This window comes from Anser cygnoides, chromosome 7, assembly GCF_040182565.1.
Source record: "Anser cygnoides isolate HZ-2024a breed goose chromosome 7, Taihu_goose_T2T_genome, whole genome shotgun sequence".
In the NCBI taxonomy this organism is placed as follows: Eukaryota; Metazoa; Chordata; class Aves; order Anseriformes; family Anatidae; genus Anser; species Anser cygnoides.
In genome coordinates this window covers 13,651,674-13,677,039 of record NC_089879.1, presented here as the reverse complement: position 1 = coordinate 13,677,039, position 25,366 = coordinate 13,651,674, and the positions used below count along the sequence as shown (strand labels likewise).

Below are 25,366 nucleotides of genomic sequence, written 5' to 3'. Positions count from 1 at the left end.
CCGCCCCCTCGGCCGCGGCGCCCACACCGGAGTCACGCGCCCCGGGGGGGGCCGCGGCGGCCGCCGGCGGGGCGGGCGGCGGGCGGCGATTGGCGGAGGGGCGCGCGGGCGGCCCCGCCCCCGCGGCGGTTGTCGGTCGCCGGTTGGCGGCCGTTGGCCGAGGCCCCGCCCGGGCGAGGCGGAGCGGGGCGGGGCGGGGCGGGGAGGGCCGCGGCTCCAGGCGGCGCTCGGCTCGGCCCGGCCCGGCAGTCGCCGCCCGTCGGGTCCCGCGGGCAGCCGTGCCCGCCCGCCACCGCCACCGCCAGCACCGCCACCGGTGGCAGCCGGGGCACGCCGCGGGCGATGCGGGGCGGCGGCGGCGCCGAGCCCTGACTAAAGATGGCCGCGCTGCCCGGGGGGAACATGGCGGGGGGCGGCCGGGGGGCGCGGGGACCGCTGCCGCCGCCGCCGCTGCTGCTGCTGCTGCTGCTGCTCGGCTGCTGCTGCCTGGGCCGCCGGCCGCCCGCCGCCTCCGCCGCCGCTCCGCCCGCCGCCTCGTCGCCGTCGGCGGAGGAGACGGTGATCATCGGGCTGCGGCTGGAGGACACGGACGACGTCTCCTTCATGGAGGGGGGCGCGCTGCGGGTGAGCGAGCGGACGCGGGTCAAGCTGCGGGTGTACGGGCAGAACATCAACAACGAGACCTGGTCGCGCATCGCCTTCACCGAGCACGAGCGGCGGCGGGGCGGCGGCCGGGCGGCGGCGGCCGACGGGGGGGCGGCGGCGGCGGCGGTGGGGAGAGGCGGCGGAGTCGGCTCCTCGGCGGGCGGAGGAGGAGGAGGTGGTGGAGGAGGAGGAGGAGGAGGAGGAGGGGGCGGCGGAGCCCCGCAGCGCTGCGGCATCCGCACGTCGGACATCATCATCCTGCCGCACATCGTGCTCAACCGCCGCACGTCGGGCATCATCGAGATCGAGATCAAGCCCCTGCGCAAGACGGAGAAGAGCAAGTCCTACTACCTGTGCACCTCCGTCTCGGCCCCCGCCGCCGCCGCCCTGGGGCCCGGGGCCGCCGGCGGGTTGGTGGGTGCCGAGGGGCCCGCGGGACCCCCGCCCTGGGGGGAGACCACCTGGATCTACCACGACGGAGAGGACACCAAGATGATCGTCGGGGAGGAGAAGAAGTTCCTGCTGCCCTTCTGGCTGCAGGTGATCTTCATCTCGCTCCTGCTCTGCCTCTCGGGCATGTTCAGCGGCCTCAACCTGGGCCTCATGGCGCTGGACCCCATGGAGCTGCGCATCGTGCAGAACTGCGGCACGGACAAGGAGAAGAACTACGCCAAGCGCATAGAGCCCGTGCGCCGCCAGGGCAACTACCTGCTGTGCTCCCTCCTGCTGGGCAACGTCCTGGTCAACACCACGCTGACCATCCTGCTGGACGACATCGCCGGCTCCGGGCTGGTGGCCGTGGTGGTCTCCACCATCGGCATCGTCATCTTCGGCGAGATCGTGCCGCAGGCCATCTGCTCCCGGCACGGCCTGGCCGTGGGCGCCAACACCATCTTCCTCACCAAGTTTTTCATGATGATGACCTTCCCGGCCTCCTACCCCGTCAGCAAGCTGCTGGACTGCGTCCTGGGCCAGGAGATTGGCACCGTCTATAACCGGGAGAAGCTGCTGGAGATGCTGCGGGTCACTGACCCTTACAACGATCTGGTCAAGGAGGAGCTCAACATCATCCAAGGAGCCCTGGAGCTGCGCACCAAGACGGTGGAGGACGTGATGACTCCGCTCCGGGACTGCTTCATGATCGCAGCCGAGGCCGTACTCGACTTCAACACCATGTCCGAGATCATGGAGAGCGGCTACACCCGCATCCCCGTTTTCGAGGGTGACCGCTCCAACATCGTGGACCTGCTCTTCGTTAAGGACCTGGCTTTTGTGGACCCTGACGACTGCACGCCGCTCAAGACCATCACCCGGTTCTACAACCACCCGCTGCACTTTGTCTTCAACGACACCAAGCTCGACGCCATGCTGGAGGAGTTCAAGAAAGGTGGGATGATGGCAGGGCCCCGGGGGTGGCAGGCGCAGCTCGGTGGCGGGGAGCACCCCCGACAAGGGGGCTCTGCGGGGAGCCCTCGCTGCTTCACCTCGCAGAGGCTTTGGGAAAGTGCGCTTGGGACAGAGGGGCCTGAATTTAGGCGTCTGCCAGCTCCCTGACCCAGAAGGCTGAGCCACGGCTGGTTGATGGTCTGTGCCCCCTGCCTCTTTTCCCCACTACTGGGCTGTGTGGGTGGGCATCGTGCCAAGCAAGGCTGCTTTTTTTTTTTTATCTTTTTCCACTCATCTGCACGTTATAGTGGGAACTGTTGACACGAATGCGCGCCCGTTACTTGGCTCAGTCCTCTCTGTGCTTTTTCAGCTGGCCTGACAGCGAGGAGCGGGTGGGCTGCTCGTGTAGGTCACTCCTGTCTTTCCGGCTTAGAGTGCACACACGTGCTGAGATAAACACGGCGTTTTCACTCCATTCATCGGCTCGGCTGGCTGACTTCAGCCCTGTGCTCGTGTTACAGTTATTCTGATTGATGCTTTGATCTGGGAACCCATAAATAGTTCCAGGGTCTTAAAATACGTTTGAATGCACCTGTCCGGGTGGCACGTCGGGGTTACAGGCCTTTTTACCTAGGCTCTCCTCTACCCCAAGGACCACAGGCTCAGCCGTGCAAACACGTGAGCCCTTCTACACCTCTGGTCTAGTGTTTGTATTCATTGCTTCAGAACTGGATGGGGGCTTTCTGTCTTAATTGTGGGAGGTGTTCTCCTGACAGATGTGCGTTAATTCTTATTATAAGCCTTTGCTTATGAGGAAAAGAAAAAACACCACAACTTTTTTTCCCTTTTTGAATCTGTTCCTCTCTGCAAGCCAAATAATAACGCAGGTCCTATGCCCTGTGCAAGAAAGTGCTTTAAAGGAAATAGTAAGTGAAATTTCAGATCAGTTAGGTACTTGCAGACCGTCATGCTGGTAACTGAAGGTAAAGTGAGTGCCACGGAGCAATCATACCCATGGGAGCTCAGAGCAATATGCCGTCGAGCGGTTCTGTCTCAGAGATGATCTGACTGAAAGAGATCTTCATAGCTGCATTGGTACCACAGTTAGGCTGACAGGGAAAAGTTAAATTAGCCTTTTATCAAATGCAGAATTCTCTTGAAGATACCTTGGTAAATTGATGAATGTTTTTTTCTAGGTATCAAATTTAATTTTCTGTTTAGATTTCCAGGTACTGTTTGGTCCACATACTGTGGTATTTGATCTGTTTCTACCTGCTTAACCCAATTTAGGGGATTCAGAGGGTTATTCCTTTGGCATCCTCACTTTTCTTTCTCAGATGGAAGGTGAAGGTACTCCTGCTTTTTGCTGACCAGAACAGCAGTTGTTCTGCATAGTTCTTTCTGTCTCGGTGTGGTGATGGGGAAATCTTACGCTGGTTCGGAGCTGTTGAGCAGGAGATGTGGGAGAGCCTCGCCTGTGGTTTCTGTGCTGCAGAATCTGCAGCTCAGATCTGGGAAGCTCAATTATGTCACTTAACTGCTGGCTGGTAAAGGTGGGTTCTGCTGTGCGTGCAGGCCTGCAGTTCTTTTCCCTCCGTTACTCTGACTCCAGGTAGCATGACAGGGTTCTTAACCTGCAGCCGGACCTCTGATTTTTTTTTTCTAGCTTTGTTTGTAGCAATGTATCTGAAGAAATGAATGTTGCATACTTTATTTCCCTGTCTGAAGGAGGTGAAACACTCCTGTGTGTTTAAAAATAGGAGCCCTTTTATTTAATAGCTGGGAGAATCAGGCATTTTAATCCTGCAAGTGTGGCAAAGCCAAATAGGCCTCTTTGCAGTTCCTGAAATTTGTGCTTAAAATAGGCTCCTTAATTCTCCTGGGTTGCTTGGAAGGTACAGACCAGAGGTTGCTTTTGCTGACAGCCAGAGGACTTCCCTTGCCTGCACCAGGTAAATTCCCAGTAGCACAAGTTTAGGATGACTTCCTAATGCCCTCCTGCGACCACTGCATTCTGGAGCAATCCCTGTAGTAGTGGATTAATTCGGGATAGTTTGACCATGCCTCATATTTACTCCAGGACAGCTGTGCTGGTTGGTGTGTATTGACAAGCCCTGGTGTTAGGACTAGTTCCGTCTTAACTGGTTTTTCTTTAAACATGCAGATATGGTGGAAACAAATAGCTTCCTTTGTCCTTTGAAATGAATGTAAATAACTGATAGCTTGCTTGATCTGGCATAGCGCGGTGTCTTTTGCAAGAGTTCTTCAAACTCCTTTCTGCACAGCAACCTTGCCAAATTCCCGTGAGAATGTACAAATTAAGGGTGAGAATCAAATTGCATGTTGTTCTCTGGTAAAGCGCTGAAAATAAATAAGCTTACGGTTTTTAATCGCCCCTTTCCCACCACGTTGACCTTCCACCGCAGTAGGTTTGCTCCAAAGCTCTCGCGTGCCTTTCTCCCACCCAGGTGGCTACAACCCTGTTCGGTGCAGCAAGCAGCTCGTGTGATAGCGCTGCCGTCAGTTAAAGGCTTTAATCTGTTCAAGGAAAGAGGCTTTTTTTTTTTTTTTTTTTGGAAGTTTAGGAATTAGCCGAGAGGATGGGGTTTTGAAGCTCACTTTTTGGGGAAGGAACAAAATATACTTACCCCAAACATCAATTGGAGCCTGACAGGGAAGAGATGAAAAGCCAAGCACGGCAGGATACGTGTCCTTATGGTGTTGTGGCGGATGAAACTGGTAGTTTTGTACTGGCTTAGGTTGGGCAGCTGGAGGATTTGGTGGTGAGCGTATTATTAATGTTCTTTGCCCACAGTTGCAAAATGAATATATGTTTCACCTCTATGCTGCCAGGCAAGAAACTTAATTTTAAGAGAGCTGCAGCACATTCCCATTCCCTTGTTACTCTAATCTCTTGAAGTATGAATAAACATGACTTCTGAGGCAGCCTGCTAAAAAGCTTCTCTTCTAAAAAGCATTGTTGATTTTAAAATAAATAAAAAGCTTTTGAAAGTGGAGTAACTTTCTATTCCTGTCAACGGACCTCACTCAAATCCATTTGCCAGCTAGTTGTGCAGACCGGGCGTTCAGCTTACTTGAATTCAATCTGTTCAACTCCACGTTAATGCAAGGAGGTACAAGGTACCCTTTCCATTGGTCAAGGGAAGGACCTGCCTGACTTTGCTCAGCACAAAGAAGCATCTTGTTTGAAATAACCTATTGCTGGCTGTTGCTGTAAAGGGGAGCAAGGCGTCATCTCCTCCAGGATCAATTAGTATCCTGGCTCCTAAGGTGCAGCAGGGAGTGAATGAGCATCAAAGTCATTTCTGGAAAGAAGCTGTGGACTGTCTCATCTGGTGTCTCTTCCCTTGATAATAAGTGTTGTTTTTGTTGTTGTTGTTATCTTGACGGTTTTCCTAAGTCTCTGGCACTTGCTTGTGGTATTTTTCACTGGTGGATCTTCTTGTGTGTGATCCTAAATCTAAAGTGTTCCATTTCTAGCTCTCTGAATGCCAGAGTTACAAGAATTCACCTTGCAAAGCCTTGTTTTCTAATATTAATATTCTAAGACAGGCCCTCTTTCTACCAGCCATTGTACAGCTGTTTTCGTGGTGGCCTGGACAGCTTTGTAGCGCGGCAGTTTCTCAGTCAGAGTCATCCTTATCCGTACTTGGAGATCTTTGAGTTGTATGTTTTGATCGTATTTGTATCTGTCTCTGGTATTATGTTATACTGAAGATCAGAGTTAATAACCTAGTACAAAGAAGTCATGGTAACTGCGTGCAGCAGTCCTGAGCTCTTATTCTCTGAATCACATGGCGGCCTTAAGAAAATTCCTAGATTCCTTATTAAAATTACTGCCAACTGAACCTTAAAAGATTTTTCTCCCCTAAAAACCTTGTCAGATTTAACTTGAGGATCTTTTATTCATGCTCTGTTGATTTTTATTGTCTGTCATTAAGAGTGTGTCTGTTTAGTGTGGACATAGGACCAGAAAAAATTGGGTCCTATTTCTTTTCCACTTCTTCCTCCCACTCCCAAGAAAACCATGGCCCAGGAACCTGAAACCCTTACTTTTGAGGGGAGGGACGGCGAGTGATTGGTAGCCCACAAATCCAAAGCTCTGCATTGCTGTTATTGTGGTCTGAGCTCTCTTTATTATTAGGTCGCTTACCTTTCTGCTGCAACTCCAACCCACGCTTGCAGCTCGCTTCTTTCCTGGTCTCTTTCAGGTTTCATGGGTTCCCATCCTGCTGAATCTGAGTCCAGGCTTCCCATAAGTAAACTTTATTTAATGGATCTGAATGCTTGTTTTCTGGTTCGTCTAACAGGTTGTTTGTCTCTGAAGCTGTTTTTCTGTTTAGGCTGTGACTGCAGCATTACGAGGAACTGGAAGAAACTACGTAAATCCCTTCTGGAATTATCAAAGGCATGTAAAACTCCTTCTTGGAAAACAATATTGTTTTCAAGGCCACTTGGCTAAAAAAAGGCATCTCCGCTGATCCTTTGAGGAGAATTCACATAAAGATAAAGGTGTTGAGGTCCAGCACGAAGAATTCTTTTGTGAAGAGAACAGGGCAACAATTAGGGAATTTGCCACCAAGATACAGAAGACTTAGTATGATGTGCCTGCAGGTTTGTTCCTGGGGAATGCGTTCAAGGGCAGCTCCAGCTCTCCTGGGGCTCCCTGCTGGGATGCTTTTGTGGGCCTAGGAGAAGGAGAGATGGTGCTGGAGAGCAGCAGTGCTTTGTCAGCCTGGCTGTGGTGAGGAGCCCAGCTGGAGGCTCTGTTCTGCTGCTGAGGGCAGAATGAAACATGGATCACGGAAGGAAGTAAGCAAATTCAATGCCTGAAATGTTCAGAGCAGTACAGGTCTGAATTTGACACGTGTGTTTGGCATCATTCTTCGATTGCTTTTTAACTCATCATTAGAGTCTCATTAGTCAACAAAGACAAGCTGTTGCCATTTTCCCCACAGTGTTCTCCAAGTTAGCAAACTCCTGCACCCACTGGGGTGAATTCCACAAGTGAGCCAGGTTCCTATCTGCTTTCTCTCTGTCTGTAAAGGCTACCTGTAATAGGCACAGCTACAAATTTCAGGTCAGTCTGTGCTGTCAGCTGCATTTCCTGGCCAGTTTTGAAGCAGAACAGAGAGAAGAGGCAAAATGTTGACTTCTGAGCAAATTCAGTAGTACAGCAAAGTGGTCGGGTAGCGTAACCATTGCGGATTCCTTCCAGGGCTGAGATTTTTTTGAGTTTCAGTATTTCTCTGCCAACGTGAGGTACTGAGGAGCAGATCACTCTGTGAACATCAGTCAACTGCAAGGGTGTAAAATCAGTGACAGAGAGAAAGAGTGCTAGAAAAGAGGAAATGTGTTTTGCTCCCCCTGGAAGCTTGGTGATCTCATCAAGCTGCAATTCAGGAGCTTCTGAAACTAAAGATATTGTCTTTAATAAATCGTCTTAGATGTTTGTTTCTTTCTGTGAGCGTGTCTAATCAACGCTGAAGCTTTGTCAGCTCTTGTGTGTGGGCGAGCAGCAATAGCGTGGTATCTCCCATCAGTTGCTTTGTAATGTGAGTGGCAGAAGGAGATGGATCTAAAGGTTGCGATTCTGATCGTCATCTCTGGAAAATGCTGGGAACTGTGGAAACGCTATTGCTATTTTGCTGTTCAGTCAAAGCTAGTAAATACTGCAGCGGAGGCTGCCTGTACAACTATTATTTGACACTAGTATGGAAGCATTATAATGCAGTTTCTAATTATGTGATCACAGACTGTCTGTTCAAGACCTCTGGGTAGCCCTGTAATTGAATAAGTGAACTTGAGATACTCTTATCAGCCTCTTCAGTGCTCTGTGCCAAAGCAAATATTTGGGACAAAATCATCCTTTTGTTAACCTAATGTATTAGACCCATCGTTCTTTTTTATTTCACGTATGAAATCTGTTCTGATGCCTAAATATGGAGCCATTAGCACGTGTGATTGCAGGAGAGCTCAGCAGCAAAGCGATCCAATGATAGGTTTATTTTTTGCAGGCTGTAGCATCGCTCTAGCTGGCAATAGAGTAAAGGAGGGAGTTAGTCACCTCACCTCTTCTAAACGCTTTGCAAAGTATGCTTAATATTAAGAGCTGTAAGTCAGTTTTACAGCTGCCTAGGCACCATAAAATGGGTCTAGAATGAACGGAGAGGCTGAGCGGTGTGTTGAATGAGTCTATATCTCATCCTACATTTCTTTTTCCGTTAATATTTAAGAAGAACTCTTTTTCATTTGCTTACGTGCCTCTACCAGTTGCACTTCTAATGTGGAGTCTCTCAGTTTCATTAATGGAGCTCGAAAAGCTGTCCTCAGCACAAGGTTCTGCAGTACTCTGAACCATACCCTGGTGAGCGTGACCTGGCACTCCTGTTAATTTGACAAGATGCTCAAATACAGCCTACCAGCTACAAATGGGAGTACAAACACTTGGTGCTAACGAGCTACAGCGAACAGCACATGGCAAAAAATCTCAGATCAGCCAGTTGATTCAGCCTGGCTCCTGCCAAGGTCACTGAGTCATTTCAGGACCATCTAGTGATGCTTTTTGTTTTACTTTTTCTATGATTACCTACAGTTGAAGTGAGATGTGTAAATCTGTCAGTAGCTTTCTTCAGGTGGAATCTGCCTTTTCCCTTGGCCTAGGAATCAGCATGGCCCAGTAGCTGCTGGCAGGAGGAGCCATGCTGGGAATAAACTAGGGCCAAGCGTGATGGTATACAAGACATCTGTGAGAAGGGCGTGAAGGGAAGCTGTTAAGGAACTCTAAGGGGTAGAGATGGCCTGGTCACCTTAGTATAGGTCTTCTTATAGAGAGGTGGGTGTAGGGAAGAGAAACAGATGGCTTGGGACAGGTAAGTTGAGAAGTTCCTTCGGGTTCTAAATGTCGTCTTGTACAGCATGTAGTAATGAAGATCTGAATCCTCAAAGTGTATTATTATGGGTTTAGACAGAGAAACTAAAAGATTTCCTATAGCATCTGAAAGAAAATCAGTAATGTGATGACTCAAGGGCTCTCAACCATACAGCATCTTTCACAAAGTGAACTTGGAAGAATCAGGTCCCTGCTGAGCGGTTCAGCTGGAAACACAAGGTTGCAAGATCACAGCAGAGAAGGTAGAGATCCCTCTCTCAGACCAAAGGCCATTGTGCTTGGAGAGGATCTGGCTGGTGCTTCATCTTGCCAGTAGAGCTGCATTAACACAATGGCTTGGGCAGCTCATCTTTCCATTTCTGGTTCCCAGTAACGTAGAGGCTTTGATTATTTCCAAGCTTGTCTCTACAAACTCTCCCATTTTATTTTTATTTTTTGTCCTGCTCTACTGAAAAGTACTCTCTGCTGTTTACAATCCTGTCTGTGCTAGCTTTCTGTTCTGGAGAGTCATGAGTAGGGGCCCTTGGAGACCTTCGAGCCATTGTTCTCATGTTTTGTGTTAAAGCTGCCTGGGAGCCTTGCAGACTTCTGGTAGGCAGCCAATTTTCACTGAACAGAAGAGGGATTTTTCAGGATTTGCCACACTTCTGCGTTGTCTGTGGGACATCACGAGGATTGTCTGCCTTTGGTGATTGTGTGTCAGCACACAACCTGTAAATGCAAGAGAGATTTCTTTGGTTGGCTTGGCTGGCGTGTTGGAAATTAGGATTCTTACATGGGCGTTTGTGGTTATCTTTGTGGTTTAAAGACGTGAGTCAATCTTGCTCTCTACCTACCAGTGATGATATCAGCTTGAGAGGTCTAGTAAATGTATACAAGGAAAGCAACTTGTCTTGTAACGGAGTTGTCTTCAAATACCCAAGGCCTAGATTGAGCAGAAACCTCAGCGCTAGGAAAGCTTGTGTGAATGGGACTTTGTTGTCCCTTTGTGTTGAAGCATTTTGCTTGTAAATGTGGTTGGGTACAAGGAATTTCAGTGTTTAAACTTGAAACAGCAGCCCTTCTCATGGAGGAATTGTAATTTGAAGGGAAGAGTGTGATGCCTGTCAACCTGGGAACTGAAACCTGGTGATTACCGAGGCCTGGAGTTGTAAGCTAACGCGCTTCTCCTGCAGTTACTGATTAACCAAGCAGGAGCTTTGCTCCAGCCAAAGGAGCTGGGGCCAGAAGATGAGCACATACATTTAATACAAAAGATCGGTATATTTTTGTTCTGTGATGCTTTCCGTTGGGATTGCACCATTCCTTCGCTGGCAGTCCTAAAGGGATCCGCTCTTCAAACGAGAGTGGTGTCGTAACGTTGCTCTCCGCAGGCTGAGCCGTGTCATCAAGGCTGGGCTCTTCCTTGCTTGAGGTTCTCTCCCACATGAAGCGTGAATGAAAGTTGTTCTTTTATAGTGAGCTTTTATGGTGGTATAATCTCTTGCAGCGATATGACGGAGCCATCCACGACTGTTGATCTTTACGGAGGTGAACAAAGCTTTTTTTTTTTTTTTCCCCTACTAGTCTGTGGGTCATCAGAGCAATGAAATGCTGACTCTGCCTCTCAGTTGGATACTCTGCTGCCAGCAAACAATTTTAAGAATGATCTTGCCATGTCTGGTTTCCGTCCAGTACTCCACCTCCCGCTTTCAGAAGGTTGTCCCGCCTGCCCTTTGCTCGGGGGGGGTTCAAAGTGCAGCCCTGAAAACGAGCCTGCAGGCCCCCTTCCCATGCAGCGGTTACGTGAGGACAGGGATGATCGGGTTGCCCACTTTTATTGCTTGTGAATTGCTTGTCAGCGATTTCCAGTCTCCTACAAAAAAGGGAAGACAATCTTCTGCCGGTGTGAACTTGTTCTTGATAAAAATTTATAATCTGGCACCGGGAGTAGGTGTGGCTGTGGGGTTTAGGCAAGCTGCAGGCTTACTTCTTCCTATCTAGCCTGGGACATCTTTCCGTTTGAAGCAAGTACAGCACTTAGTTACAATTCCTGTACGCAGCAAGTGCAGACGGGCCTTAATTTAGTATTAGGGCATCCAGTAAGAGCCCTCGGTTAAATTTGTGCTAGCTGAATAGGCCTGAGTTGTGAGTTATTCAGTAGCTCTGGCTTGAACTCCAAGGGACGTCACCAAGTTGTTTTTGCTCTAAGATGGGTAAATTAGTCCGATATGTTTTGCTGTGTGAATTTGTGTTGTTTTGTTTTCCCATTGTAACTGAGGTATGTGTGCAGATAAAACTTTGGCTTTCAGCTCTTAATTTGGTGTGTTTGTGTTGATGTAGTGTGATGGGGTGAGGGTGGGTGGAAGAGCCTCTCTGAAGGCAGTGGGTTTATGAAGACTTTCTGACTAGGTCTTGCTTTCCTCCAGCGGAGGGGAGGAATAAGGGATCCCTCACCGGGGGGGCAGGGTAGTTCTTGTTTGAGTAGCTCGTAGTATGGGCTGCACTGCTGTAGCTGTATGGGATTTATGCAGCTCTACAAGCGTGAGTTGACTGTTGCTGCATGTTGGTTCCCTGCCCTTGTGGAAAATAACTTTTATCTTCTTGGTATTCTAGTTTGCCCAGAGCCTTTTGGGGTGGTTAGGGTTGAAAACACTGATAACTGCACAGCTGAATTCTAGGACTTCACACTGCTGGGAGTGTTTTTCCTTCTTAGTGCAAGCATTCCCCCAAAACTACATGGATGGGGTTTCTCCCAGAGAAACCAAGATCCCTATCAATATCATTCAGTTTCTCCTATTGAAAATCCTGTGCAGTACTTCAGACTCTCCGTCAGTTACTAGATGTTTGAGTGCTCATTCGCAGGAGCAATGACAAGGTTAAAAACTTTCTTGTATCATATGTTTTCATGTGACCATTACATAGATCACAAGATCCCAAGTTTTATTCCTTTTCCATATGATCAACTGATAAAGTCATCTCTTCTCTGTCGTAATTTAGGACTGACAGTTTTGTAGGTCTTTCCGTTCATTTTATGAAGGACCGAGGTGGGGGGACATCTTGTGATTGCCAATGTGGGATTGCTTTGCCAGTAGCTTACTGGTTTAATCCATCTCGTGTTGTACTGACAGCAGGCTCCGAAGGGAACCTGGAAACCAAGGAGTTGCACAGTTTGCCCTGTAGGCAGCCCTGCTGGGGGGTGAAGGCAGGCTGAGGCTTCCCAACGTGGGAATCCCCCGAGGTTAGAGTTTGAGGAAGGCAGCTGGGGCAGTGAAAAGACTTAATTACCTTCCTAATGGATGCAGTCTCCAAGATCTACAACAATCTGTTGCTTAATGCCAATCACAGGGTTGAACCTGTCAGTGCAGTTGTAGGGTGTGCAGCCAACGTGGAGCGAATACAGTAGCTTTTTTCCTGCTTTCCCCAATGCCCCTGGGGTTAAAGGTGGGGCTGAAGGATTCCCTGTGCTCTGTGATGCATCACAGATGGGAATCCCGATCTCTCCTCCTCTCTGCAGGAGCACACCTGCTGTGTATAGGATGAGATGTCTACCAGGAGAGCTCTGATGTCAGTGGCTCTATTCTGCTAATGTTTTTTCTTGCTTTCCAGAACAGCTGTTTTGAATTTTCCAGTTTTTGCTATAAACTTTGAACAAGCTTTCTCTTTTATGTGTGTGAGAGAGGCTGGGTAAAGGGGTGGGGAGGGGGGAAGATGCACATACGTGTGAGTGTCGAAGGCGCTTTTCTGACTCCTGGCCTGAAAGCTGGGTTTGGATTTGTTACTTGCATGCTGTTTGAACATGGTCCAGTGGTAAGAGGCCTTAATATGTTTCTTCTTTGTAAATCATCAACCTCACATCTTCCAGTAAAGGAAAGAATTTGGGAGAATAGCTTCCAAGAGTAATAGCCCTCGCAGCCCCACGCAATGCGCAGGCTCCAACCCAAAAGTTCCAAGGAAAATATTCAGAAAGGGGGAACTTGTCTAGCTGTATCCCTGACCATTTTGCAGTGAAGACAATGGGATTTCAAAGACAGATCAGTATACATAAATATATACGTATTTTAAAGATAGATATGCAGCCATCCTGGAACTAATAACTGTTTCTGAATGTTTAATCTAATCTTAAAACAGAGACATGAACAAAATCTTTTATTTTCCAAGTTTTTATTGACAGTGCTCTGTAGTTTGCCCCTTTTTCCTCTGTCCGAGTAATCCTGAAAAATCACTTGGAGGTATTGGAGGCTGCATCCAGGTACCCTGCCGCCTACTTGCATCTACCTCCTGAGTAGTGGAAAGAGCTGGGTGCTCTGAGAAGTGCTTCAGGTGGAGGATGCTGAGCACAGACGATGTGAGGCAGCTGGTGGGCCTGGGCACGTGGGCGGCATTTATACTGAGCATGGGCCTACGTGTGTTTCCTCTGAGCAGTACTAGAACAAGTGTCCGGCCAGTTTGTGGAGGAAGCCTCGATGTGAGCATTCTTTCAGGAGGAAAATAAATGCTCTAAACTGAAGAGATTCATTTAACAAGCGTGGTCGATCTTAACTGTGCTCTCCAGCACTGCAGCTACTACTTGAAGCAAGGAGTGAGTGCGTGCCGTGCTTAAACAAGTGTTTCCGCAGCTAGAGGCAGCATGGAGTTCTTGGAGCAGGGGGAGCTCTCGTTGTCGTAATGCTCATGAGCAATTCTAACGAGAGAAATTCTCATCTCTCAGTGTTTTCTGTGGGTTTGGGGGTAGTCAGGACATGAAAAACCTAAAGATATGACTACCTAAAAGAGTTCTTACAGATAGAAACATTTTTTTTTAACCTTATAACGACTTAAGCTAATGCATGCATTAGCTTTGTTTTTCCTATTCCTCTTTTCTCCAAAGCAGAAGATGACCCAAGGAAACCAAGGGCATAACTATGCTCCAAGTGAATTGAGAGAGAGTTGGCAGGGATAATGTGGAGAGACCGTAAGTCCTTAAGCTACGTGAGCGGATAAAGGCTAAACTAGCTTTTTAGGTAGTGTTTGATGCATGAGGGAGCAGGTGGTGGGGTTGATGGGGAGGAGTCCCTTTACAGAGCAAGGCTTTGTGCTGGCTTCACCTGGGATAAGCAGCAGACCTCTCCATTTTGCCAAGATGCATGGCATTTGCCACCAGCACGTGTTTTACATGCATGTTACCCTCTTTGGTAGTGTGCTAGAGGAGCGCAGCCAAGAGTGCCTTGCCCTTGAAGGGGAAGTGGTTGGACAGCACAAGGAAATTCAGAAGATGGAAAGTGTAAGTAGACTGTGATGCCTTCCCTTTGTGCTTCAGTTACTTTGCACTAGAGCGAGGACTAATTTTTGTTCCCTTCCCTTGTATCTTCTGAATGGTTTAGTGGGAGCCAGTATGTTTCTGCTTTTCCCCTGTAATTTTAGATACATAATAGGAGCTGCATTTAATCTTCATGTAATAGCTCTCTTTCATGATGATTGCAACTCTCTGTAGACACAGTCCCTGTAATGACTCAGATTTTTGTTTCTCTCGCCCTGAGGTCTTTGTCTGTCAATATCTTTAGTATTTTCATTCTCCTTTCTGAAAATCAGTGCTCAGTACTCCTGGCACTGCTTGGCAGAAGGTGGAGAAAATCAGCGAGGGACAAGGAGACACTAGCTACAGGTGACATGAGGCCATCCACTAGACAAGGAGTGGAGATAGAGTTAAGGTGAATGTCCTAGTAGTTAATGGTTTATTCTGTGTAGCTTTATGGGTACTAAAATTACTGCTGTAAAGTTCATTGTCGAGTGATTTCTAACCCCTTACTGACCCAGAAGTTTTTAGTCTGTTTGTTTTCTTGCTGTGTCAGAGGCACCATTTATCCTTTTTTATCCCATGTGTCTTGGCTTTTGTTTTCGGACGGCTTTGAAGTAACATCCAGTTTATGATTGATTGTGCGCTAAATGTTTTTCTGTTTTGCTGGGCTGAAAACCTTAGTAGGCAAGTGTTTAAGTGTCAAGCCTGTTGTTATTGCTTAAATTTCCACTCCTGAGGGATGTGCAAGTAGTTCTCCCTTCTTAGAAGTGACAAGGTGATAACCAAAGTAAAACTAAAAACCTTGGCTCTCCCAGTAGAAAGGAAGTCTCGAGCTTTGCCTGTTCCAGCTGAAAAGATGGTTTTGCATCAAGGCCAGGTTGGTTACTCTTGTGGCTAATGCAATTAGCGCTCTTAATTGCCATCCTTTCGAAGGAGTCTTGAGCAGTCTGGGTAAGAGGGGGGCTGTGACGTAGATCCAAGTCTGGTCTCGCTGCTGGTGAAATTTGGGATGACAGGGGTGGCTGAGCTGGGCTTTTCCCCTCATTCTGTGTGCTGTCGTGACGTGGGGAAGCAGCAGCCCACCAACCTGCTGTTTGTCAGCTGTTACGGGGTAGGTGAGGTCTGTCCTCTTGATAGCGCAGCTGTGCTTTAGGGTTGTGCATGTTAACACTGCTATATGGCACACTCCTGCTTTTTCTTGAGTACGTTACAGAGGCTGGGTTCTGCCACTTCTGCGGTGGTTGTGCTGGGCCCACGCGTACCCCGGGGTCGAGGCTGGCCTCGTGTACACGACACAGCTAAAGAGTCTGTGTCCTGTTGATATCGCTATCGCTGCGTCTCTCCGTGCTTCCGTTAATGACTTCCATGCCTGATTAAAGTGTCTGTTAGAACAGAAGCTCAGCGTTGGACTCGTAATCAAGGGCACCATTGTGTTGCGCTAGCGAGAAGTTTTGCTGTGGCTGGGATTGTATTGCTCCATCTAGCTCCATCCTGTGTCTTTGTTTTCTTTGATGTGGAAGGTAGGAACGGGATGGAGGAGCTGAGAATTTTGCTGCTTGGTCAAGGCCTGATCTATTTTCTCTTTGTTTTCCAGGGATTAGGCTTGTGCAGGCAAGGGATGGACAGGGACTGGGTCATCCTTCTCCCCTTGGCTAACCGAAAGAGGGGGGTGAATGAATTGTGTCCTCCAGTGAGGCTGTAAATTCAGAAATCCTGTTGGAGAAGTTGCTATCAGAAGTGACGGGAATATATTTATGATTTAGGAGAACTTGCTTTTCCTTAATTCCTAACCCTGTGTTGGAACAGGGAGATGAAGGGCATGAAGCGGAGTAGGTCGAACAGCCTCTGAAGGACGCCCAAGGTCGAGATGGGAGTGTCGCAACCTCTGAGCTGCGAACCTTTTGAAGTGGCACGTGGTCGATGTGTCATTGCCCTTGCCCCCACTCAGGCACATTTTTACCTGTGACATACCAAGCAAATCGCCTGCTGCCTCAGGTGGGGAAGGGCTGTTAAACCTGTTCGACTTCGAGTCAGTCATTCTGGGCATTCTCTTCGTCTGCCCGGGTGAGGGTCAGGAGCCTGCAGAAGCCACCCGCTTGTGCCCGTGTCTGACGTCCCCTCTGCAGGACCAGCACTTAAAGCAGAAGCTCCTGTGGTGGTGAAGTTGGTTGAGTTCAGTAACTGCTCGCAAAAATAGTGGTAGACGTCCCTCCAGGGTCAGATAAGGACGCTGCAATGCTTGGGAACGATGTTTGAAGATCTTATTAGGGAAGAAATTGAACACTAAATTAGGTTTCTAGTTTGATTTAAAACTAGATACTAAGATCACTGCTGTTTGTGTTTTTTTGTTTTTTTTTTTTTAAAAAAAGCTTTGCAATTCTTGAAGCCAATAGCCATGTGCTGCTTTTCTCTGTCAGAATAAACTGGTTTTAACATAGGTAGCTGACTGCATTAATGTCCATCAAAATGCCGAGTTCATTGTGAAGAACGGGTCTGTCTGTATCATGTACACATAGATGTGCCTGGACAGTGGTAATGTCTCGGTATATTGGACATCTTTAGCAGGTGACTGCTAATAGTAATACTGACCAAAGCGATGAACGCTTCTGTTTGCACCTATTTTATTTTCCAGCTATTGCAACTTCCTACAAGACTGGGACAAGGCTGAGCACAGGGGTAGGTAGGGGGAATCCAGAAACTGAAAAGAGAGAGGGAAAGCGAGAGAACTGCAGTTGTTCAGTGCATGGGAGAAGGTTAAAGCATAAATACAGAAAATAAAAGCTCTGATAGAAAATCAGGGAAAACAAATAAAGCCTACTGATTTGAATAATGATGAAGTATCTGATTTTGCTCTGTTGCTCTTGCCACAGCTAACGTGCTCCTGAGTTGCTGTTTGTGCTTTTGGTGTGTCTCGGTGATCCATTTAATGTCACTAAAACAGGTGCCGCAGACACGGGCAAATCAGCTTTCTTCTTACTGTTCCAGCGAAGGATGTGACTCATTGCTGAAGCAATGGTTCATTTAGCAGAGCGGTTAAACTAAAAGTGTGGAACTTGTCAGGGTTTCCAGCGATAACTATTTCCTTTGGATATTTCTCGTGTTATGCATGCAGCAAGGAAAATGTTGAGTGTGGACACTGGTCTTTTAAGAATTGATTTGCAGGACGTAAGTTTAATTTATGTGAGCCTCAACACAGGTAGCTGCTTGGTAGTAGAAGCCCAGCTAGATTCGAAACCTACAGAAGAATATTAAATTGATCCTTTAATCTGTCAGTTCATTTGTCACTCCTGTTTTCTGTTTGGATATTACTAGTTTTGGGATGTTTTTGGAAAGGGCACTGGGAAAACTTGCAAACATTTTTCAGACAAAAGATGGTTTGTCTTCATGGCTGGAAGGGCTGATTTGGACACTTGCTCTGATTTTTTTTGTTGTTTTTATTTGGAAAACTGAAGTTCTTAGAAGTTAGATGGCCTTGGCTTTCTTTGTTCTTTCTGCCGTCTCAGACATCTGTATCAGCTCTCTCACCGAGCTCTTTATCTTACTTGGCTTTTCTGTGGATGCCTGGAGGCCTTGGCTCACATTCTCAAGAGTGTCCACTGGTTCAAGAAGCCATCACTGCTATCAAATTACCTTGACAGCTGTTGTCCCATTTCATATTTGCCATCCCCTCCCCCTGGCTCCCTTGTGATTTTTGGCAGAAACTGTGGCTATTGAGCAATAAAACTTGGATCTGTGAATCCTGTTGCTGGTGGGAAAATGAGATGAGAGCATACTAGTTAATGCCTTGCAACTTGACTTCTTGCTGATGTATAATCAGTAGCATCTTTCTTTAAAAACAAAACCTACCACTAGCTACTCTGGGGTTCAAGTAGATGGTTCATTTACTGTTCATCTGGAGTTGTTTGGTAGGTGCTGCTCTCCTAAAATAGCACGCTCTACGTAAAGATACGTATGATAGACAGGCTCTTGATCTGAAGCCTTTGACAAACTCCTATGCCTAAGGACTGCAAAAACAGCTGGGATGCTAATGGTAATGAATATTCCTACAAAAGTAATTCATAGGGCACTCTTTGCTTTGTCTTTGTGTTAGCTTTGTTCATGATCCTGCCCCTGCTTAACCAGAAATAGAGCTCACGTAATACCGTGTAGACTTTAAAGATGACCCTCCACGAAGCAATAGGTCTTGCTTAGATTTGAATTAGCAAAACGTGGAAGTGGTGTATAGGGGTGGTCCTCTTGTGTTTGGGGATTTCATTGCCTTTTCTTTTAAATGCAACCCTCAAACACTTCTGACAACTGACAAGTGGGACCAACCATCATAAGAGAGCTGCCGTCTCTGTAATCCTTTCCTTTTGAAGATGCTTGGCGTTTCCTTTGTCAGTTGTTTGAGAAGTTGGCTGCTGCATGGCATGCTCTAATCTCTACTGATCATTCCTCTTGTCCCTGTTGGAACATGTCAGCAACTAAATTTTGTGTAACATACTGGAAAAATTAGGGAGGAAGGAAGGAGCAGATCTTAATTGGAAAGATGACTGACAGAAAACGATTAAGGTACACAGAACGCTCAGTTCTGAGGAACTCTTACAGGGAAAGCATATAAAAAATTCTTCTGCTTGCAGTGTGTGTGATTTACTAGCTGATAACATCAGTGTGAAATGTAAAGCTTGTAAAAGTCTGGATCAGACCAGCCTTAATGCATGTCTTACAGCTCCCAAATTGCTGTGCCGAAGGGGGAAGCCTAGGCTCCTACTGGCACACGTGCTGGGACTGTTTTGTGTGTGTCGGTGGAGAAGGGTGTTCTGAGCAGTTGGTGAATAGTTCAGCTGTGTGTGGAGTGAAATCATTGCGCTGGTCTGGGGCTGTAAATTTGAGGGCTGGCACCCCAGGGCCCCATCCTGGTAGGAGCCGGTGGGTTGTGGCACTTCGTGGGGTCCCAGCATCTCGGGTGCAGTGGGGTCCTCCCGGGACGTGCCGAAGAGGAGCTGGGGCACAGCGCGACCGGCTGAGAGCATGGAAAGCGTGGGGTTAGAGATGGTGTCCTCTGACTTTGGAAAATCACTATTTTGTCAACATTACCCTGGAAAAGAAATATAAGGGAATAAAATAGAGAATGGATTACATCAAGATGAAAAATGAGTGAAGTGCCCCTCTGCTAGCTGTCACGCTTGAGTTGCAAGGTGGGATGCTCGGGTTTTTGGTTGACATACAGGGAAACAACTTTCTACTGACTTTTTTTTTCCCTTCTGTCCTTCTGAAGAAAACAAACTCTTAAGGCCTCAATTTGGTGTACAACCTGAGTAAAGAGTTTTTTCTCATATGAAAAAAAGAAGGTAATTTATTCTTCTTGCCCTGCATCCCTTGCTATTCTAGCACTTAATGTAAGCGTAAATAAGGTGCTCCTCGGGCTGGTCACTTAACGGAGATCACAGAAAGCGCTAGAAATACTTGAGTTTCCTGCGATCGCTGGCAAGCCTTGCGTTACGCAGCTACGGTTATTGTAGCAGTAGGGGACTTGTTAGTTTTCCAACTGCAGTTCCCAGTGAACGTGTCTGCTCTGCGGTGTGGACTCCTGCATGTTCAATGTTAAAATAGTTCTATAGCTTTCAGGCATCTTGCATTTCAAATATGGGTGGAGAAACAAGTGTTGGCCTTTAAGGCAGGGCTTTCAAAGCTTTTCGATATCAAAGGCCATGTTGACAACTTGGCAAGCGCTTGTGGGCCCATGTGTGTTAGATCTTTAGGATATGAGCTGATTTGCTGCAGGCGTTGGAAAGGATGTTTTGCATTGTTTAAGTGTATTGTCAGGTGTGTTATGCCCCGTCTTTGCAGCGTGGCTGCCGAAGTGTCTCCTGCTTTTGTGCTAGCCTTGGCTCGCTTTCCCGTCAGCCACAGATGGGGTTAACTTGGTGCTGCGGTCTCCTCCAGCTCCTGTCTTGTTGTCCAGTCTCTTCTGCTTAAACTGCTCTGGTGGAGAGTCCCAGCCCCTGCTGCAGGGCTGTGGCAGCTTTTGGGGAGCACGCCAGGCTCAGCCAGCAGGTCGCAGGGCGGAAGGAAGAGGCTCAGCCTCTCCCTGGTGTGGGAAAGTGGTAGGGTTCTGCAAACCCTGGAGAGCAGCCGGTTCGGGCAGGGCAGAGCCTGTCTATCCTGGTCAAGGTCTCAGAGGTCTTACCAGGTTACTTGTTTGTTGACTGTTTGAAATACCAGCATGTAGCTTCCGCTCCGCTCTTGCACTTTCCAACCTTACCGAACGGCTGCTCTGCTTTCTCATGCGGAGTGCAATAGCTTTGCTCAAATACTGCAGCAAAATAACACCTTTAGATGATGGAGGAACATCTTATCGGTACTTCATGACCCGTGCTGTACCTCTGTAAGGAGACTTATTTGCACTTTGAGGCAAGTACGAAGCTCAGTGCTACAACAGATTGTAGAAGGATAAATGCAGTATGCTCAGATGCACACAAGGCTTTTACATCGGCTCTGCTGCAACCAGCATAGCTATGGCAGTGCAGAGTGCGACCAGGATAGTTGTTTGGGTGCCTGTCTGCATGTTGGATAGATATTACTTAGCCAGAGCTCCATGCAAGCTGCAGCTGGCTCGCTCGCTGGAAGGAGCGAAGCTGGCATGGGCGCATCTGCTTTGATGTGTAGTCACAGGTTTTGGACTCAGGTGGAAGCATAATTCAGGCTACATTGTGCTGCGTGGAAAACTAAATACCAGATCTGTAGCAGTTTAGAGCAGAAGCAAGTTCTCCTAATGCCTGATCATGTGCTTTCACCACAAAGACCCTGTTTCTTCTTTTACTTAACTGAAGAATTCCATTAGATCAAAAGCTAGTTAAGGAAAATAGAGCCCCATGTGGTCCTGTGTGGTTACTTAGGCAAGTGCTATTTTTAGGAATCCCAATTGAGTAAGCCCTGGCTCTCGCTGCTGTTAAAATCCATGGAAGCAAAATTAAAACTTGTACCTTCATCTCAGCCGCATGTAGGCCGCTTGGCTCTACCCACCTGGTTTTTCCTCACTTGTCCCTCCCCCAGCTCGTTCCCTGCTTTGGGGGGATTTCTGCCTTTCCGATGGAGAGTTCATCAGCTCCTTGGGTGGGGAGATGTGGAATAGGGCAGGTAGGAACTAATGAGTTGTTCGCATCCTGCACCTCAGAGGGTCATTTTCGGAGCTGTTAATGAGCTCTTGTCCTCCCGTCCTAGGGATGCTGCTCGGCTGTTTCTCCTCGCTTTAGGTTCTGTGGCCCAGTTTCACTGGTGTGTGGAAGATGCTCCTTGCCTGCTTCTCTGCCTACCGAGAGCAGAGAGCCTAGGTTTGCAAAACGTGACTTGTTTGCAGCTTTTTCACCTCGGTGCTGCTGGATGAAACTTCTTGCTTGCAAAATTTTCTGTACAGCCTTGTAGGATCATTTGGGGGGCTGGGGTGGGGTGATGAAAGACTTTTTTTAAATCCAAAAGAAATGGCAAACAGCTTCCTCTCCACAATATCACGTCTCTGCTTACAACGTGCAGAATATAGATTTCATTGGTTATTTTTGTGAGTATTTGTCTCTCAGTTGGAGCAGAAAAGCAGGGGAGGGGTAAGGTGGAGGGGATGGCAGGAGGAATAACAAGAGGCTAAAGCCTGAGAAAGCCTTGGGAGCGTGGCTCCAGGGAAAGCCTGCTGAATGCTTTTGAGCAGACTCAAAAGGCTGAGAAGTGTAAGTGGGTACTTTGTTCTGGTTCATACTGTTTGTACAAAGTTATTTTCTATAATTCTTTATTTAAGAAAAAAATATTGTGAGGGAATCACTGCCACAATTCTAAGTAGAAGAATAAATTTGTAAGGGCCTGGGTATTTGTCCAAAGTACTTGGTTCAGAAGTGAGGGTGAACAGTGTCTTGAGTCTGAAGACCCTCTACTGGCTCATAATTTCCTTCAGATTATGTGATCACTGCTTGAAGAAGCCCGTGTCTAAACAAAACCTTTCTGAGATCTTGTGTCAGGGCTAAATTTTGCATTACTGGGCTGTGTGGAGGAGGCATTGTATAAAACTCTTCTACCTGAACTCAACTTTCTGCTGAGTATTTATTCACAGAGACCAAAAAGGAAGTGGTTACTGCTTCTCAGGGCTAGAATCTTTTTCTATCTTGATGATTCGGAGGCTTTACTGCTTCCAATCACAGAACGGAAGCCTAAGGAAATAATCCCAAATTCTTTGAAAAATGTGGAACAGATAACCAACTAAGCTGCCCTTCACACGAACTGGTGATCAGAAGCAGCATCAATATTGAACTGCTGCAAAGATTGGCTGTACAAAGCTGCAAGACGGGGAGCCAGGAGTTTTGGTCATGCAATATTAATCACTTTCCTTGCAGAAAAAGAAACTGAGGCAATGTCGTGTTGCTGCAGCTTAACTGAAGAGCAGGCCACTGTCAAGCTATGGGGTAGAATTAGAGGGATGCAGTGTCCCGTGGTGACAACCACTGAACTGCCAGGCAAGATGGGACATCAAGCGAACTGAACAGACACAGCATTTCTCACTTGTAACTGGAGAAGAAAATGTGCATTGTGATGCTGTTTAGTCTGTCAAACCAGTTCTGTAAATGTACTTTTTTTGCCAAAACTCACACTTTCTGGGTGGCACTGCAATGTGTGACTTTGCAAGCTAGCATGCTAGTCAGCTTTTTCTGACTTTTTTTCCTTCTCTGAAAGTTGTTGCTTCACTAATGGTATTTTCCTATGAATTTTATTATTCTTTGATATCTCATAACTGTATTTTGTACTTTAGCGTGGTTTTCACCTTGACTTCCTTTTGGGATATAGGGTGGCCTAGGCATCATCGGTAGCGTGCCTTCATCTTGAAGAGAGATGGTAATTTTAAGATAGATGTTTTGCAAGAGACAGGTGAGAACTGCGACTTAAGAGCAATTAAATCCCAGCAGTGTTTTTAATCGTTTTCTTATGATGGAAGTTTTCTGAAAAATCAACTGTGGACATGTTGTGCTTTAGAGCACACAAAGCAGAAAGCAAAAGCTGACTGAATTTGAAAGGCTGAGAGCCACGGTGTTCATTCAGCGTCATGTCTGACTTCAGCTGAAGTGATAGGGGACGGTTAGTTCCAACTGTGTTACCTTTAAATGGCAAATAGCATTGCTATTCATACCTTGCTGCGGTCCCATGCCTCTCCTCTGAGGGAGGAGGGCGACTGTGATGCTTTTGAGAGCTGCAGGGGGTGTGGGAAGGCTGGTGGCAGGAGGGCACTGTGAGGAGCTGGCAAAGAGCAGCTCAGCAGCAGGACTTCGGCTCTTGCATCACCAGCTCGCACCTCTTCAGGAAGGCACCTGCAGCTCCTATTCCCCAGTAGACGACGTAGTAGTGAATGTTAAGCAGGGAAGGCTGCCTGCATCGGGAATTACAACATCCCAAAAAATCCCCCTGCTTTGTTTCCCCTCCCAGCCAAGCTGCGCGGAGGGAGAAGCTGACTCACGTCAACCTGCGTTACAGCCCGCTTTGGGTAGAGCGGTCGGAAAACTGTGTCACTTCAGCCCAAGAGAGCTGTAGGAACAGCAGTGTGGTAATATATTAAAATTACATCAAAGGCTTGGGGAGATTTTAATGAGATCAGCCTCGTATTTATTTTCATGGCTAGGAGCAGAAATAACTGAGTAATGTCATGGAAATATTTTAGAATGGGGAGATGTAACAGCCAAGGCTGTCTCCGTGCTGGCCAAAGGCATTGTTAACTCCAGGCTGGCTGCCCCAATTTAGGGAACTGAGGGCTTGTAGGTCAAGGGCTTAGGCAGAGCAGAGGCCTGCTGAAGGCCCTGGAAGTGCTAAAGCCAGGTGAGCATGGCAGATCACTGCTTGCCTCAGCTTTCCTCTTCATGACAGCAACGTGGCAAATTCATTAGGGTTTTTCCTTGCAGACAGATGGGGGGGAGGACTTCCAGTCATTTCAAGGCCTTACATTTTTAAGAATGCCCCAAATTGCAGGAGAATGGGTGTTTTCTTTGCAATCATCTCACCATCCTCTCCTGTCCTTCATGTTCCCAAAGCTTGTTTCAGCTCTCTGCAAAGCTCTGGGCTCCTTCATACACGGGTGCTTGTGGGATGCTGAGGGTGTTCCCAGAGTCCTGTTGCCTTGTTGAGGTTGTGGAGGGCAGCATGTGCCTGTGTCAGCAAGCTGTTGGTAAAGATTGTGTTTGTGAGAAGGTTTCCGTGTATTCCCTTGTGTTTCTGTGGTTTCATCCTCTCAGGAGGCCACATGTGCTATTGTTAGTGCTGCATGGACTGTATTTGTGCATGTAGGAGCCCAAATATTTTATATCACTTTGCTTAAAATTAAGAGAAATGTTACTTGTCTGGTCAGAGGCTGGTTGGAAGCAGCGTGTGTGGCCATGCTAGAAACAAACCGATCTGATCTGGCAATCCGTGTGCTGCAACTGCTAGGCTAGTCCGCGGCTTGTGAAGGTCGTCTGTGTGTTGCTTTTCAGCAGCAAAGGCTTTAGGTGCTAGAGCTTGGGCCCTGTCCCTGCAGCTCCAGGGGCATGCATCGCTGGGGTGGATGGCAGTCATGTCCCAGGAGGCTCAGGAAAGCCATGGGCTGAATCAGCGGTGAATGTATTTGGCAAAGCCTTTGCATCTCCCAAAGTCATCTTGAGTCAGTGGTGGCTGGTGAAGATGCAGATGTCAGGCTGGAATGGTGTAGTCTGACCCCTGCATTCGTTCTGAGCTCTGGATTGTCCTGACTTTGTCCTCTTCAAAGTCGAACTTTGTTAGAAATTATAGTCTGACCCTGAAACATCACTTTAATCTGCCTTTGATCAGAGAGGAGATGCTTTTCGATTTCCAAAATGCTTTAATTGCCTTCTGTATTGTCTTTTCATGGCTTAAATTGGACACTTAAACATATGGCCAAAGACTCTGAGTCTCTGGGCTCCTTAAAGTAGTGAATGAGGGTTGTCTTCGTCCTGCCAATGCAGCATTACAGTTTGATAGAAAGAGGATAATAGAATGCGACTGCCTGAGATGAGCAGTTGCTTCATTGTGCATGACAGAGCAAGTCAATTTTCCTCCCATCGCTTTTCCTCTTGGGAGACAACATGCCAAAACAGGCAGTACCCTGTACTCTGAAGGTTCAGGATGGCACAGTGAGGTTAGTTCTCCCCCCGGCCTAAATAATT

The 25,366-nt window shown here is 47.6% G+C and overlaps 1 protein-coding gene across 7 annotated transcripts in view; it reads left to right on the top strand.

Annotated features, from left to right (window-relative positions):
* Nucleotides 1–196: 196 nt before the first annotated feature.
* The window catches only part of CNNM2 (cyclin and CBS domain divalent metal cation transport mediator 2), a 119,807-nt gene continuing 94,637 nt past the window's right edge, over nt 197–25,366 (top strand). For 2 of the 7 annotated variants that reach the window (XM_067000892.1, XM_067000891.1), the window contains exon 1: nt 197–2,032. In XM_067000892.1, coding sequence (XP_066856993.1) covers nt 379–2,032 — 1,654 coding nt within the window. In that variant the 5' untranslated portion in view covers nt 197–378. The remainder of the gene's footprint in view (nt 2,033–25,366) is intronic. The other 5 variants (XM_067000889.1, XM_013174486.3, XM_067000890.1 and 2 more) reach the window with 4 other exon arrangements.